The sequence below is a fragment of the Lutzomyia longipalpis genome, chromosome 3 (assembly GCF_024334085.1).
Source record: "Lutzomyia longipalpis isolate SR_M1_2022 chromosome 3, ASM2433408v1".
Taxonomy (NCBI): domain Eukaryota; kingdom Metazoa; phylum Arthropoda; class Insecta; order Diptera; family Psychodidae; genus Lutzomyia; species Lutzomyia longipalpis.
This window is the reverse complement of record NC_074709.1, coordinates 29008647-29025845: the sequence shown is the minus strand read 5'-3', so window position 1 is coordinate 29025845 and position 17199 is coordinate 29008647. Positions and strand designations below refer to the sequence as shown.

At 35.2% G+C, this 17199-nt stretch overlaps 3 protein-coding genes across 6 annotated transcripts in view; 1 reads left to right on the top strand and 2 right to left on the bottom strand.

Annotated features, from left to right (window-relative positions):
* The window catches only part of LOC129793695 (14-3-3 protein zeta), a 40143-nt gene extending 25752 nt beyond the window's left edge, over positions 1 to 14391 (bottom strand). For 2 of the 3 annotated variants that reach the window (XM_055833889.1, XM_055833893.1), the window contains exon 1: positions 14281 to 14391. The gene's annotated coding sequence lies outside the window, so the exon portion shown is untranslated. Of the gene's footprint in view, positions 1 to 5243; positions 5296 to 14280 lie in introns of those variants that run through there. The other variant, XM_055833892.1, reaches the window with a different exon arrangement.
* Positions 14392 to 14534: 143 nt separating this feature from the next.
* LOC129793694 (mRNA turnover protein 4 homolog) lies at positions 14535 to 15678 on the top strand. Its single transcript, XM_055833888.1, has 2 exons — positions 14535 to 14649; positions 14759 to 15678. The coding sequence occupies exons 1-2, from the start codon at positions 14622 to 14624 to the stop codon at positions 15496 to 15498; spliced, it is 768 nt and encodes a 255-aa protein (XP_055689863.1). The 5' UTR covers positions 14535 to 14621; the 3' UTR covers positions 15499 to 15678.
* Positions 15528 to 17199, bottom strand: part of LOC129793692 (phosphatidate phosphatase LPIN2) — a 32911-nt gene continuing 31239 nt past the window's right edge. For both annotated transcript variants that reach the window (XM_055833883.1, XM_055833884.1), the window contains exon 8: positions 15528 to 16278. In XM_055833883.1, coding sequence (XP_055689858.1) covers positions 16065 to 16278 — 214 coding nt within the window. In that variant the 3' untranslated portion in view covers positions 15528 to 16064. The remainder of the gene's footprint in view (positions 16279 to 17199) is intronic.

Genomic DNA, 17199 nt, shown 5'->3' with positions numbered 1-17199 from the left:
TCTTAAAATTCGAAATTTGAGCCATTTTAATAATGAATTTATCTAAACACTCAATTTGAGCCCTTTTATCTTGCGAACCATTCCCCACCCTTAGAAGGGTTAAAAAGGGTCATCAGGTGTGTTTGTGTCTGTGTGTGATAAAAAGCGAAAACTTCGTCAACACTTTCCCTTGTTTTCTGTGTGAGCATTAGAGAAACTTTGTCAATCTATCCCCAAAGTTTATTCCACCAAATTAGCATTCATTCTTCCATCTATATGGTGACAACATTGTGTACATAAAGCACATTTTTAATCAAATTCCATCCAACAGCACACCTTTGAAATTTTCAATCTCTCATTTTATGTGTCAGCTACATACTACTGGAGGAAAAAAAAACATATAAAATTCTTTTTTATGTGTCTTCATTCTACCTATGTATATAAAATGCATGGACAAATAATCTGTGAGGTGAAAAATAAATTAAATTAAATTAAAAAAAAAATCAAAACTAACAAATTGGGACCTCTTTTTACGCTCCAAATAATTTCTGTGTGTATCTATACGTTATACATTATGTAGTCAAGATCTATGTGTAATGGAACATATACACAGGTATACTATACATATATAATTAAATAATGAAAAATAGTAAATTACCAATTAATTTCACTTCCCCTCAAGTAATATTCTAACAAGGTGAATAGACAGATTTTTTTGTGCCCTCCTCTACTGTCTTTCCTTTGAAATTTAATTCAATTAAACTTCCATAAAATGTTTGTAGTACTTGTACGTGGAAATTTAAATCAATTCCCATGGTAGGTAGCAAAAAACCATACATATTGTAAGTGCGTAGATGATAAGAGAAAATTCTATACTCACTTAACCATCCACCAGTAGAGTTTGCCAATAAAATTAACCCCCAATTAAATGGTAAATCAAATGATTTTCAATTGGATATTTTTTGCAAACTTTCTTTGCTTTGTTTTCTCAATAAAAAGATTCTAAAAAAAAAGGGAAAGAATTTCCTTTTTGTGGAAAACTTTTAAAGGAGTTTGCCTGAATATTTTATTTTATTCAAACAAAAATAAAAGGAGAGAATGGGGTGATTTCAATCTTATTTTGTTGTATTGTGTAAAATAAACATAGAAGAAGAATGGTTTGATTTAGCTCCCAGCTCCCTCTTCTTCCCCTTGAATATGGGGAATGATATGGTGGAAAATGTTCCAGGGAGAGTGTACGAGAATTTTGCTCCATCCATCTATAAATAAACCACGAGCAACCCTCAAATACTTTCAATATACATCTATCCTCCAACACAGCACAAGGGAGTGAAATTATTAACACACATACACATAGCGTGGGATGAAGTGAGATGGGAAGACAAAAGGAAAACGATGAGATGCAGAGGGAGGTGGAAAGGAGAGAGAAAATTATTTTCCTAACTCAATACATCATCATCATCATGGGCTCCTGATGACAGTTGGTTAAATTTATCACGACACAGAAAGAAAAAAAAAAAGAAAAAAGAGATGGAAAATTGTTACGATAGATTTTCCAGTTAATTATGTATGTATGTATTGACATACCTGCATTATATATAAAATGAACCTACATTCAGCTACATTCTCTAAATTCTTATTGGAAATCTTTTATTGTGTTTCTTTTAGGAAAGTTAATTCATTATTTTAAATGATTTATTTGGAAGCATTTTTGCTTTTTCTTCAGGTCATGAAAAACAGGGAAATTGTCATATAAATGTCATTAAATTTAACAAGAGATGGCGTTGCATGCGATAACAATCTTAGAGACCACAAAAGACATTTTGTAAGTCAGTTTAAGACATTTTTGGAATCTGATTTAGACGCTTTTTATTTAGAGTTAGTTTTAGATGCTCTTTCAGTCCGTTTAAGACATTTTTTTTTTATTTCCATTTTCAATGCCTTTTGAGACCACTTTGAGACATTTCTTTCAGTGCACATAGAAAAGTTTCAACAGAGTACCAAAAACCTTTTACTTTTTTTCGGATTTATTCATCCCCGAAAAAAAAGAGAGAGAAAAAATCGAATTTTCTGCAAGAAACTTTGTGAAATATGAGTGGATTTGATAGCACATATTAGGGATATTTAATATTAACAACATCACAGTGATACGTGTCGCCCACATATTCCTACAAATCCATCCTCTCTGCTCTTTTTCACTTTACTTTCCCACCTTGTTTTCATTTCTCGTAGGTATCACAACATACTATATAATCATATAGCTTTGTACATGTAAAAGTTGAGGGTCAAATGAACAATTTAGCTCTCTATTCAGGATGCTGGGATTAGTATGAAAAGGATTCACACAGGCAGATAAGCAAGGACATACAGTCAGTGTGAAAAATAATACTACACCCCCATTCTGTTCTATTCAACTGATTGAAAAATTAAATTTATTGCGCAATATTTCGCTTGAAAATAATTTATTTTATTTTTTCAGGTAGCAAGGATATTTTTTCAATCCTTTTTGATAAAATATAGCCATGTTTTTCGCAATAATTACTCTGTACACAGAAAATAAAAGTTCGTAGCATTGTTCGTCAAATTTCATGAAAGCTTCGTAGATCCAATGCTTTTATATGGGAAATTTCACCTCCAGGTTCGTAAAATGGGGTTAACCTCCCTGGGAGTGAGACCCCATTTTACGAACCTGGAGGTGAATTTTCCTATGTAAAAGCATTGGAGTTACGAACTTTTCACGAAATTTGACGAACAATGCTACGAACTTTTATTTTCTGTGTAGGTACATTCATGAGTGATTTACTACACTTTCTGTAATTGGTACGTAAAAAAAATAAAAATTAAATATAGCATGGATGGAACAGTATAAAGCGAAAGAACGGTAAGTAAAACTTACGGGCTGTGATTCTTTCTTTGTCAGTGAAATGTGAAATTGACGGAAAATTGAGGATGGGCAAATTTTGAGGAAGACTTTCTCGCGTACCGAATCACAGCCAACGCGCAGAAATTTTGTGAGAAGCCTTAATCGTGAGCGTTGGCTGTGATTCGGTACGCGAGAAAGCCTTCCTCAAAATTTGCCCATCCTCAATTTTCCGTCAATTTCACATTTCACTGACAAAGAAAGAATCACAGCCCGTAAGTTTTACTTACCGTTCTTTCGCTTTATACTGTTCCATCCATGCTATATTTAATTTTTATCTTTGCAGTTTATATATATTTATCTTTCATTTTTATATGTATATATATAATGTATATATCTATGCATTTATATATATTTTATTTTATTTTATATGTGTATATATAAAACGCCCCGCTTCGCGGGGCGTTGGACTTATGCAACTCAGGATATGACATGTAAACTTTAAAACGCGATATCTCCGGAACGGCTACATAGATTTTCTTCATTTTTGGCATGGTGATAGATACTACAGTCAACTATAACATATCAAAATATGAAGTAATTCTATAAAGCGGTGTTCGAGATATTCATCGAAAACTCATCGAAAATTTTGTTTTTCATTTTAAGCCCTCTAGCGGTGACTTTAGAAACTTCCGATGTTCTAGAGAGTTGCAGGGTTTGCTGAGATCTTTCATTTGAGCCCGAGTTGATCAAAATCGGTCAAGCCGTTTTCGAGTTATGGTCGATTTTCGATGAAAAATTGTCGCGGCCATATTGACTAAACGGCTTGACCGATTTTCGAAAATGAGATATCGTTGGAAAGGTCTTGATGGCCTCTACAACATATCAAAATTTCAGACCTGTAGCTATAATATGGCCTGAGATATAAGCAAAACAAAATTTTGAGGTTATTCAAAATGGCGGTCGCGGGGGTGGGGGGGTTGGATTTGACTTCATAATCGGATGTCTTCCACCCGATATATGAACTTTGCCGTTGACCGCAAGTCTCTATCTATTACCGTTCTCTTACAATTTAGCGAAAGGTTCCGGCCGGACGGACGGCCGGCCGGCCGGACGGACGGAAAGATTTTGGGCGCCACCGTTTTTTGGAATGTGGGGACCCTAATTCGTGCTCATCCCAAGTTTGAGCCCGATCTGACGACTTTGCATTTTTGAGTGTACACAGAAGCTGTGCTTCTTTGAAGAAAGAATCACAGCTAATATAATGCAACAAAGAACGATTGGAAAAAATGGCAAAATAAGATGTAAATTGAATTTAATTTGCTATAATAGAAATTGATTAAATTGCGAGAGTATTAGAGATTTTTTTCTCTTCTCAATTTCAATCCGAACAATGGCGTTTCACATTTTTAGCTGTGTTTCTTTCAGACACAGCTTTTGTGTACCGAGCAAAATCGAAAGTCGTCAGATCGGGCTCAAACTTGGGATGAGCACGAATTAGGGTCCCCACATTCCAAAAAACGTATGCGCCAAAAATTTTTTTTTCCGGCCGTCCGGCCGTCCGTCCGGCCGTCCGCCGTAGTTCAACCATAAATTGCAAGAGAACGGTAAAAGATAGAGACTTGCGGTAAACGGCAAAGTTTAAAAGTCGACTGGAAGACGTCCGATTATGACGTCAAATTTTACCCCCCACCCCCCCGTCCGCCATTTTGAATAACCTCAAAATTTTGTTTTCGCTATATCTCAGCCGCTATTATAGCTACAGGGCTGAAATTTTGATATGTTGTAGGGGCCATCAAGAGCTTTCCAACGATACCTCATTTTCGAAAATCGGTCAAGCCGTTTAGTCAATATGGCCGCCACAATTTTTCATCGAAAATCGACCATAACTCGAAAACGGCTTGACCGATTTTGATCAACCCGGGGTCAAATGAAAGATCTTAACAAACCCTACAACTCTCTAGAACATCCGAAGTTTCAAAAGTGACCGCTAGGGGGCCAAAAATCGAAAACAAAATTTTCGATTAGTTTTCGATGAATATCTCGAAAACGGCGACATAAATTTTTTTCATTTTTTGATATGTTGTAGCTGACCATATTATCTAGCTTCATGCCAAAAATGAAGAAAATCTATGGATCCGTTCTCGAGATATAGCCTTCCAAAGTTGGCATGTTTTTCATTTTTCGATATGTTATAGCTGACTTCAAGACCTTTCAAACAAAAAAAAATTTATGAAAATCTATGGATCCGTTCTCGAGATATGGCCTTCTAAAGATTTCTTAGGGTATGACTTTTCAACTTTTCCCGACTTTGCGCGTATTTAAATTAATTCGCGTTCTAGTTTGCTCTCACAAAATTAGTACACTGAAAGAAACACAGCTCCCGTAAGCTTGGTCAGCTTACCAGTACATTTTCTCCTTCACTCCCGTCTAATAGACTTTCCAGAGACACGCACTGTGTCTGTAAGAAGTGGCAAAGAAAAAAAAGTTCTTATTCACATTGAAAATCAAGACGAGTAGCTAAAAAGTAATTTCAACGAACTTGTCATTCTTTCTTTCACTTCTATAAAGTGATTAAAAGCTGCGTCTTTTGCCCTTGGGAAATAAGTATTTTCTGCAAAAGCACGGAGAGCTTTTCTGTACTTTTTTGTTGCTTCATTTAGTTCATTGAAAATCTGCTTTAAAGCTTAACTTTTCATGGAAGATTTAAGAAAATCTTCTTTTGAAATTGAATTTGTAGAAATGTCACTTTGTGTGAAGAAAAAAACAACTGAATACAGAGCCATCTCTTGTTTATTTCAGTGACATTTATGACAATTCTCTACTCTTTTGAGACCTGAAGAAAGAGCAATAAATCTTCCAAAGAATCATTTACACAAACGACAAAAAATGTTCTAAAGAATTTAAAGAAAAATTCTTTCTGAGAATACCACGTAAAAAAATCTTTCTAGGAAGTTCCTACGTCAGTCATTAAATAAAAAAAAATTGCAAATCACGTGAAGATTATTTTACTCCGACGTATGCATTATTTAATATAGGTACATAAATCAACGTAAAATGTGGAAGAGATGAAAAGGAAAAAAAACCGAAAACTATATATAGAGTTCACAATTTGATAATACTCTGTGAAATAACGTCTAATCAACTCTTATCACATGATAATGATAAAGACTGCAACAGTGAAGAGATTGTGAAAAAAATGTTAAGTTTATTATCGTATATATATTTTATTTAGTATACTCTACACACATAATTTTCCTTATCAAAGGGTAGGACTAATATATTTTCAATACAAGCTTATCTCATTGATAACTCTCACTCTGTGAACAAATATATTTTGTATTAGGATTGTACGATTGTACGCACATAAATATGCGAAGGTTTTCAAGGGAAAAAAATTGAAAATTAAAGAGTGGAAAAATTTAACTTTTATATTGGTGGAGCTTTTTGGTTCGGTCAACCCCTTTTCACGCAGAAACCCTTAATCATTCAAACATTACAATTTGCTCGCACTCTCTCCCTCCTTCCACTCCCTTAATACTCTGACACACATATAACCCATTTTAGGATCTCTTCATCAAATAACCAAAAGAGACCATCAACGCACATTTGAAAACATACATAAGCGTGGAGCATATCTTTTATACATGTTCTACTTTCATTCTTTGGTGTTTTAGCATAAAAATTTTATCGTCCACGCGTGCTATATACGCACACACACATGAGTGGGTGGTTTTTATGTATAGGGGAACGTGGCCCAATTGCGACCCCCTAAATTCTGTTTCAGAAGGATTGAAAAAAGTCATATTAAAATGAATTAAATCTTCCCAAGTTTGGTACCATTGGAAAGGTCATTTAATAGGCTAACTTTGTTCTATAGATGCAAACCTTCTAACTCTTACCTGTTCTGAGTAATAATGGAATTAAAAAAAGTTGCTAAAATTGCACTTTTTCACCACGGTGTTCTAATTGCGACCCCCCGAGTGTTCCAATTGCGACCCCCTGTTTTTGCCGTAATTTGTGGGTTTTTCACTAGTAGATCACTTTTATCACTACTATAAATAGGAAAAACACCATGAATTACCCGGAAAAGCTGGAAAATCAAGAATTTATTTTCAATTTTCCCCACATTTGTTTTGACATTTCGCCCTCGAGGTGACTACACACACTTTCACACACACCGACAATTGCGCACTCACTGACGTAATTCGCAGAAAATCCACGAAAATTCTTCTGAGGAATGCGTAAATTACACTAACTGCACTCCCCTTTGGCTTTTGGAACATTTTCACGGCGAAAAAACTTTCAAGAAACGTGAAAAAATATTGATTTTCCCGAAATCAAAACACAGCGCGGTCTGTGTGAGAAAGACACTTCCACACCACTACACGCATGCGCGGCTGCTTTACCGTGGTGAGTGGTGGAAATAAACGGTCCGAATTGAAACATTTTGGGGGTCGCAATTAGAACATTCTGCATGTATTACATTTTCACTTAATTACTTAAAATACCTAAAATCTTTCAAAAAATTGTAAATCAAGTAATAAACTAGACCCTCTAAGCTACAGAAATGCGGCATAATATGAGACATAATAGTGGGAAAAAAACTCATATCAACTTAGTTTCTAAAATCAGAAAATGTCGGCCAAGTGCTGAAAATGAATTTTGATTTTTAATTTGCCCTGTTGTGTACCAAATTAATTTATTTTAGGCGCTAACATTACCTTACTATAATATCTTCATAATGTAGTGAAACTAATTTTATAATATTTCGTCATTTACGAGAAAAAGAGGCGGTCGCAATTGGGCGGCGGTCCGATTTGGGCCACGTTCCCCTATATATTTTATTATTTTCAATTAATAATTGATACTACATCCTTACAGTACAGCCACATGATAACTTTCTTTCCAAAATGACGCGACTTTGGTGTGGAAATTTTCCGAGAGCCCCCACAGTTTGTACACAAAATTACTTACTATCATACTACATGCATACACTACAAGTGATTATGTAATTCAAAACGCGCGCGCTACTTACAAATGGCGCTTATTGGCGAGAATTAAATACTCGCCAGAGAGCCACGTGAGTATTAGCGCAATACGCGAGATAAAGAAGTTTTTTTTCCTCAGAAAATTCACAACTCAATGGTTCGCCTTTTTTTTTTTGCTTCATTCCTCTCCTTCGCTCTCTTCTCCTCCTCCCACTATAAGCAGCTTTCGTCGCACTATAAAAACTTTTTTAGCACTTGAGACATCATTCAATGTTTTTTTTTACTACACAACTTATATTATTTCTTTTAAGCTAACATTGAAAATTGTATCTTCATTGTATATAATTCTTTTCTATATTCTATCGATATATGTATTATACAAATAAACTAATAAGCTATAGAGTATTCATCTTTTTTTTTCAACTTGAAATTGAGATGAGTGGGAACAGATTGTTCGAGAAAAGTGAATAAAGAAAGATTATTCTTTTAACTTTTCTTTGCGATTTTTTGTTGGATTTTTTTTTCTTAATTAGTCAAAGGAATTGATAAATATTTAATATTTTTAATTGTTGTAATATTTGTTGAAAAATTAAGCTCTAACTGGGACCTTTTTTCTGCCTTTTTGATAAGAATTTTTTTTTAATAAGCATTGAATAAGAACTTTGTTGTTCTTAATAAATAGAAACAAATGGCTAATAATAGTAGAGTTTGTAAAACCTCTCAGAAACTTTGCAATTAAAGGATTTACACGAGATTATCAGCTGAAGGTGCAGTAGTGAATAGAGAATGAAAGAAATGAACAATTCCGAAAATAGATTAAGAATTGTTTCTCTTTAAAACCATTTCTTTGAAACGTTTTTTGTAATCCTTTAAGCTTCTTTGCAATTAAAATTGTCTAGAATTTTTTAAAAGCTTTTTTTAAGTAAAATATTCAAGGAAAGTTAATGTTTTTTTATTAAACAGTTTTCCTTCAAAGGCAAAAATGAATTTTAGATATTTTAAATTCAAGTTTTCAATTTTTACACAATTACATATATTTAATCTCAAATGAATTCAATTGAAGCAAAAGTCTCTCTTTTCTCTCATTCTTTGCAATACAAAAAATATATATCCAACAAACGGTTAAAAGCTCTTGAAAGCTTCTGTAGGATCAGACGATTAAATGATTTTCACTCCATTACCTTTTGAATGAAAGTTCTTGGTTAATTTGAACAGTTATTGAGAGAAAATCAATAAAATCCATCTCCTTAACCCTTTAACGTCCAACGTGAAACATAAAAACATTGAAACATGCGCTCTTTTATCGCGATTTTTATTCTATGAATTTTTTTAGAGGACTTTTCTCAGTCAGAACGTCTTCTTTGGCCCCTTATGCGTGAATTTGATGCATTTGTAACATTGAAAACAATTACATTCTTAAATAATTGAAAAAATAAAATGTTTCACGTTTGGGTCAGCGTATGACCCAAAAAACGTTAAAGGGTTAAGACAAGAATTTAATCAACATTGAAGAATTTATACTAATTGGAGAAAAAAAAAAACTAGATGTTCTTGATAAGACATTCAAAAATTCTGTAAGAGCTTTAATTTTCCTAAAAGGGTTAAACACGTAAAGATATCCAATCAGAGCTCTTCTTTGTGACAAATACTTCTTCTTTCGTTAGAATTTATGTTTTAACGTTAATTTTATTAGTTTTTATCATATAATTCTACATTTCTGCGAAATCCGCTTGACGTGAAGCTCAACAATGTTTCTTTCGTATAAATTACCTACATTTTGCTTAGCATATCATTCACATTTTAAGTGCAAACAATGTGTGAATAAATGCTACCTTTTGTCTTGTCAATTTCATCATGGTTTATTGTATCATTGTGAATTTAATGCCAGTGTCACTGCCACTGAATTGCCAAGAAAATGAACGTTGACTTTGTAAGAAAACCATTCAATCTTTGAAAAAATTTCTTCAGCTTTTTTTATCATGAGTCAAAAATTAAATGATTTTGCATTTTTTTGGGACTTTTCTATAAAAATGAATGAAATTCTCCCTCTCCTTGCATGAAAGTTGAGAGGACCTTTTGCTTACAATCCATCTTCCTTTCAATTCACACAAGGAAGAAGAGATTTAAAATGCGGATGTGAGCAATGAAGATCTGTTACAAAGTAATGTATGGACGAAATAAAATGATGTATAAAATGTTTCTTATTTTCACTGAAGCATGAATAAAAGCAATTTGAGTGACGTCAATAAAGTATGTTTGAAGAAAGAAATATTGAACGGTATATGTATGTAATTTTTTTCATCAAAAAGCTTCTGGTTGGGCCATTCTGGATGGGTGAGTGAGAGAGAGGAGCTTCAAACAGTGAGAAAATCATCTGAATCTCATTTACACGCGGACTCATACCTTCATCCCCATAATTTTTAGAATATTTTCAGAGTTGAGCAGCAAATTGAACTGCCATACCACCCCCCAACCCCAACAATCCAACCCCCTGCGTATAAAAATTTACTCTCAATGTTTGCTCAACGCGCGTCAATCAAATATTTAGGAGCTTTTTGTGCGTGTCTCGTGGGATGGGGGCTAGAGGTGAAGGGAATGAAGGCTCCTCAATTCTCTTAAAAAAAATCATTTTGTAATTTTAAATACATAAATATAGGTACGGGGACTATGGAGCATAATTTTTTCTTATTAAAAGCATCATCAAAAGGCAGCAGCAAACTCTCTCGCAGAAAATTGCCATTATACGCGACGTCCGACCTTGGCAGAGAATTTGGTATTAATACAAAAGGAACAACAACAACAAAAAACGAAGGAATTTTGCTTCTCTTTCGTCTCAAATTTCAAACATAATTTCAGCACCATATTGCGGCAATGTCATTTCGTTCTTCCTCATTAAACTGTCTCCTCTCTCTCGCCGCATGGTTTTATCGTGTCACACACCAAAACTATGTATTTTGCATCGTTTGTTACTATATATAGCATCCCATACTATGTATATACAACACTACATACATATCACTATTTCTTTAAAGTTCCGAGATAAACCATAGATTTGTGGGAAAAGTGCGGGATTTTCTCACTGAAAACTCATTACACAGAAAATTCATTATGTTGGTGCAATCACCATTTTAAATTTTGTTTTCTGTTACAAAAAGCTCTCTCTCTCTATTGCGTGGGTGTAGCTTAGTTTACTTAGGGATATTGTGGAGAACAAAATGCAAAATAAACCACAAATCCTTCCTATGGTGTCACCCAGAGAGCTTTTTCAAATTAATCAAAAATTAATTCGCGTCGTCAGTTGATCTTCTTCTACACAGAACTTTTCTTAAAGTTTAAGGAACTAACTCCCACAAGTTTAAGCACAACTTAACTACTTAATAATACCTAGACAGACACTCCTTCTTGTGCTACTTTAGTTACTACTTTGGATGAATATTATTGTTTATTTACAACGCATTTCTCTTGTTTCTCACGTTCAGCAAACAATATAATGTTCAATATATATCAATTTTCCACGCTTTATCTGTTAAATATCTTAAGATGCTCCCCCTTCATCTCGACGAGACATTTGATATTGTTTCTTTCTTCCCCCATTAAAAAGAAATGATTCTTCAATCAGAAATTACGTATTATTGATTTTGTTAAAATGAAATTTGTTCGCAATTTATATTTCAATTTGTTTCTTTATTTTAAATTGGATCTTAGCGCGATGGTTTTTCTCCCAAGGAAATTCATCATAAGAAGCTTTATTTATTCTATGTTTTTTTCTATTTAAAAAAAAATATAACTACGTGCAAATTAATGGCAGATGATTCTTTTTCTTATGTTTTGTTTAAAGATTTTATTTCTGAAAAACACAAAAAAGAATTCAGACGGAAAAAGATTTTTTTTTTCAACTTTTAAGCGATGTTTTACTTTACCTATTAGTTTTTGTTAATTATTTTTTTAAATTGAAAATTAAAATTTCGCTCAAAGAAAATGAGATATTAAATTTTTTTTACAGAACAGCTTACCTATTATTGGTTTGATAACCGTCTTAAAGAAGTCTAGACAGGCCTCAATAAAATATTTTAATAAACATCATTACGATACATAGTTATCAAGTTTTTATTATTTAATTGAACTTTAACTTTTGAAATTGAATTATTTAATTAAAAGTCCGTTCAGATTTATTTAGATTCACAAACATTGAAAAGTAATCCAAAACAATTATTGAAAGTTAAAGAACGCAACATTTTAGCTTTTGCTTGTAAAAAAAATTTTTTTTTTATCTAAAAGTTTCTCAAATTAAATTTAACTATAAAATGTAAAAAGATAAGAAAGCTTTTAAATCAAGCTATGAAGATCAATTTATTTCATTCAATGAAACACAAAACGGAATATTTTGGTTTTATTTTTAGATTCTTTATTCTTTTATTTTTTCAATTTTTCATTCATAACTTTTTAATCAACAAGACCTGTAAAAGATTCAAAAGCCAATCGAAAAGTTAAATAAAAGAAAAATAAAACAAAAATAGAGAAAAAATAATCAGAAATATTCAGAACTTTTATTGTCTATGAAACCAAATAAAAAAAACAATTTTTCAAAGTTTCAATAAACCAAATTTTTGGAAATTGTTTTTTTATTAAAAGAACTCCAAGAAGGTTCATAAAGTAAAACATAAAAACATTAATAGAAAAGCATATAATTAGCTTCTTCACTATCCTTTCATCATACTAATTAATAATCAAAAAGACCTGATGAAAGTTTCACAATAAGTTCATCGAAACGTCATTGAATTGACAAGCGAGAGAGAGAGAGAGAGAATTTGTCTTTTTCATTCTCTTATAACGAGCAGCATATCGCGTAAATCTTTGCTTGGTGTGTGTTACTACAATGTTCGTAAAGCTAATAAGAAAAATCTCTTCAATCAAGTAAGATAAAGCTGGACAACCTTGATTTCTTTCTTGAGCCAAAAACAAGTGCAACAAGATCACTTTTCACGGAGAAACTTTGCTCTTGTACGGATGAGGCAAAAGAAGCCCGCGGAAGGGCAATTATTGAGCTATTTTGCGCGTCTTCCCGCGCGCGTGAATCCCGAAAAACGTCTTGACTAACTGACTGAGGTAAAATGTAGGTGAATGGGGCTCGCTGGAAGTGCGTACTGCATTCCAGTCGTCGCAGCCGCTGAAAAACCGGATAGCGGGCAATTTATGTGATTGCATTGAGAAAAATGCGAGAGTCCCCAATTGCTGGCTGTGTGACTTCTTCGCCAACATGCCGGAGGTGGCAAAATGTTGCCGAAGAATGTTCGATGACTCACTTTTTCCTCCCAAAGAGAAATTTCTTCTTCTCTCTCTCTCTCTCTCTGCAGGGATTTTCTCATGGATGTGGGTGATGATGGAGAGATGGGGGCAAGGAGAGCTGGGTGGGCTTCTTCTGGTGGTGCGACGGACAATTTTTCTCCCCTGCTGTGGAGATTTTTCTCCTCGTGCGTGACGGTTTCAAAGGAAAACCTCTTTGAAATTTTTTTTCTCATTAAAAATAAAAATGAGTCAATCAAAGTAGTCGAATGGGGGCTATTAATAGAGGAGGAACGTTGGGAATTTTCTAAATTTTCCTTCACTCTCTCTCTCGGGTCGTTCTCATGGGGCTGGCGGGCTGGCGAATCCATGACAACGCACCACGACGAGATGTCGATTTTTGAGAAACTCTCTGCCCGAGACGTGGCCACGGAAGCGCGCACGTACTCCATGGTGTGCCCCATGGCATGCGCGGCGGAGCACCTCGTTTGCGCACCCATCCCCCCTCTATCCGGGTAAGTCTCCTCAAAATGGTGGTGACCCTGTCGCGGTGAAGAAACCCCACAACGGTTGCACACACGCGATGGGGTCAGGAAGTGGACGGGAAGGAGAGATTTTAATCCACTTGTGAAGATGTTTCCGGAACTTGTGAGGAAACGCACGCACCGCAACGCCCCCCTTCCCGACTGTTGCGCCTCTCGTGGCCACACTCCGCGGCACATACCTTTTCACATCGCACACGGTGCTTTCCCACCCACCGTGCGGTGCCCCCAATTAGCTGCACACCACGAGGGTCTCACCGTCGCATTGGTTTTCCCAAATGCATTCAAAATGCGCGCCTCGCAAATGGATAATTTTCTTTTCAATGGTATTCCGGCGGCCTCCAAAATCATTCATACATACATACATCTATATAGGTGGTGTCGGCTGTCGCGCGAGTGAGACACCAATACACCACCACTCCCCAGCAGTGCGTAAGTGTGAAAGAGACGACAAGAGTGTGTGTGTGCGGAGAGTAATGGAATGAAAAATTGGGAAAATGGCCGCCCGGACACTCCTCAATGCGTCACAGGAGAAAAATTCATTTTTCACCCCATTTCCCGGGGATTTCCGCCGGAACTGCACCAGAAGCACCCACCACGGACCCCAAGGGGCATTTGTACTTACTTTTCGTGAGAAGGGGTGAAGAAACAGCACAGAAAATGGCACAATCTACACCTCGATGCACTCACTCACGGCAAACAAAATTTTAATACGACTTTTCGCGGAAACCCCTCAAATGTTGCTGCCAATGTCCAATGGAAGAAATCTTCGCGGTTCGTAGAATTCTCCGTGGAAGATCCGCGAGAGAGATGGCGCTGCGATGCAAATGTCAAAGGGGAATTGTCAAAAATTCCCAAAACAAACCCTCGCAGCACGTGGTTCATGGTTTATCCTGAGATTTTGAGAATTTTCAGGATTTCCAGGACATTTTCTCATTGTATTTGTACATAAAACACCCACACAAAATGCCCAAGTCAAAGAGGGATAAGAAGAGTAAGTAGAAAAGCTGAATTTCTCTGTATTTTCTGTGATTCTTAGAGAGCTTTGTGGATGATTTTCATTTCCTGGATTTTGATGAATTTTTTTGGATGATTTTTTGCAGTTTCCCTGACAAAGACTGACCGGAAGGGACTCGTATGGAAGCAACATATAATTGAGGACATTCAGAGTTGTGTGACAAAGTACACGAATGTGTATGTTTTCTCCGTTCACAATATGCGCAACACCCTGCTGAAGGAGCTCCGGACACAGTGGAAGGATTCCCGGTTTTTCTTCGGGAAGAACAGGATAATGCAGTTGGGACTCAATGAGGCCGCCAAGGAGTTGGAGGAGAAGATTGGGGAGGATCTGCACAAGCTGTCGCTTCGTCTCACCGGACAGTGTGGGCTACTCTTCACAGATCACCCCAAGGAGGTTGTCCTGGACTGGTTTAAGGACTACTCAGCCCTTGAGTACGCCCGCAGTGGGCATACGAGCAAGGAGGCCATCATCCTCCCTGCTGGGCCTTGCGAGGAATTCTCTCACGCCATTGAGCCACATTTGCGGAAATTGGGGCTCCCAACGAAGCTAGAACGCGGCGTTGTGTCCCTCTACAAGGAATACCGAGTCTGCGAAGCCGGGAGCATTCTCACGCCCGAACAGGCGAAGATCCTGAAGCTCTGCAACATGCCCATTGCCACATTCAAGCTTCTCATCAAGTGCCTCTGGAGTAAAACTGCCGGATTTGAGCCCTTTGTGGATGAGCCCGAAGCCAGTGACAGTGGAAATGGAGCTGATGACGAAATGGACACCCCCGCAGATGGTCCCGATGCCCCCATGGATGAAGAATCCGACGATGAATAAATAAAATAAAATTAAATTAAAGAAAACTCTTTTTTTTTGCTCTTTTTTGCATTTTATTTTGCCGCACATAAAGCGCAATTACCTGTGAGTAAATTCATCTTTCTCTATAATTTTATATCGCATAATGTTTTGTTTTGTAGCACATTTAAGTTCTGATTAAATTTTTAAAACTTCCTCTAATTTTTAATTCTTTTTTTATTCACTTTATTCCTTCCAAAAGAAATTCGCGCGCAAAAGCCCTTTAAAAGCTTCTTCTACTTCAAAAAAAAATTCACAGAGATCACGGTTTTAATTTAAAAAAAAAAAACTAATTAATAATAATTTGTAATTTTGGGCTACAAGAAGCGGATTAATCCTCCATTGGATGATCTACTTTCATCATTACAAACTTAATTTATAAAAAAAAAACCTCAGAGTATATCACAAATGAGAGACTAAAAGCCTTAAAAACTAACTAAAAATAATAATTAAAAAAAAATGAAAAATATGGTAATAAATTAATTGAAAATAAAAAATCCATCCGGGAGGATTTTGCAGAGAGCCACGTAAATTTTTTCTTGTTAAATTTATTCAGCAGCACCCTGTGGTGGCACCAAGTCCGCCGTGGGGGTAGCAGTGGGGGCGGCAAGGGGCGCCATTGCAGCACCCTCAATGTCCAGGAAATTAATATCCGGCAGCGGATCGCGCCAGTAGCGGAACGTCGAATACTCATTCGACTGGAAATCATCCGCAAGGATCGGCGGGAAGAGCTGATCCACAATATCAGCCAGTCGGCAGTAGCTGTTGAATGCAAGAGAAAAATGTCATTGGAATTATTAAAATTAATTCTTTTCTAATTTAAAAAAAAATCTTTAATTTTTGGTGGCTTCGCATTGAGAAATTCGCTAAAAGCGCTCGGATTGCTTTATAAAAGTCACTGATATTGCAATCGTGTTGTTAATGAATTGTTTAGATTTTTTTTGATATGGTTGGTGTCTTGGAAAAATGACGTCATTTTAATTTTTTTGTAGATATTTACTGATTTTTTATATTAATTTTCTTTTCAAATTAAAAGTAAGTTTTAGCCTAAATAATTTTTGTTTCAAACTCAAAAATGAAATTTAGATTTTTCTTGAATTTCAAGATAAAAACTTAGTTCGAAAAAAATATGAAAGACTCAAAGTATCTTAGAAAATGTCTAACCAGTCTAACCCTTTAACGAGCGTATTGAACTAAAAAATTAAAGATCAGAGGCTTAAGAACAAAGAATTTTCGTAAGATTTTAAGATCTGAAATTCATATTCAATTTTTATTTTTTAAAAGCTTTAAATTGAGATTCAGAAAGCTCTAAAGTACTTTTTTACAGGCGCCTAAGTTGAAAATAAAAAAAGAATTTGAAGTTCAAATGCAAAAACTTCATTTAAGTCCTGAAATTTTTATTTCAAAATGCTGGGAACATTCAATCTAGAAACTTTACTGACTGAATCATTAAATTCAGAATTTTTTAACGCTAAACTTTTAATTGTAATTCTGAGCCCTTCTTTATATCTTAAAAATTATATTTTTTTGTATCAAAAACTTCCTTTAGGGCTTTACATGTAATGATTTGTTTAAAATATATTTGTTAGTTCCTGAATCCTAAAATCTGAACTAAAAAGACTAAAAAGAAATTTCAGGTTTTAAAACTACAAAAAATAATCAAATTAGCTGAAAGATATTTTT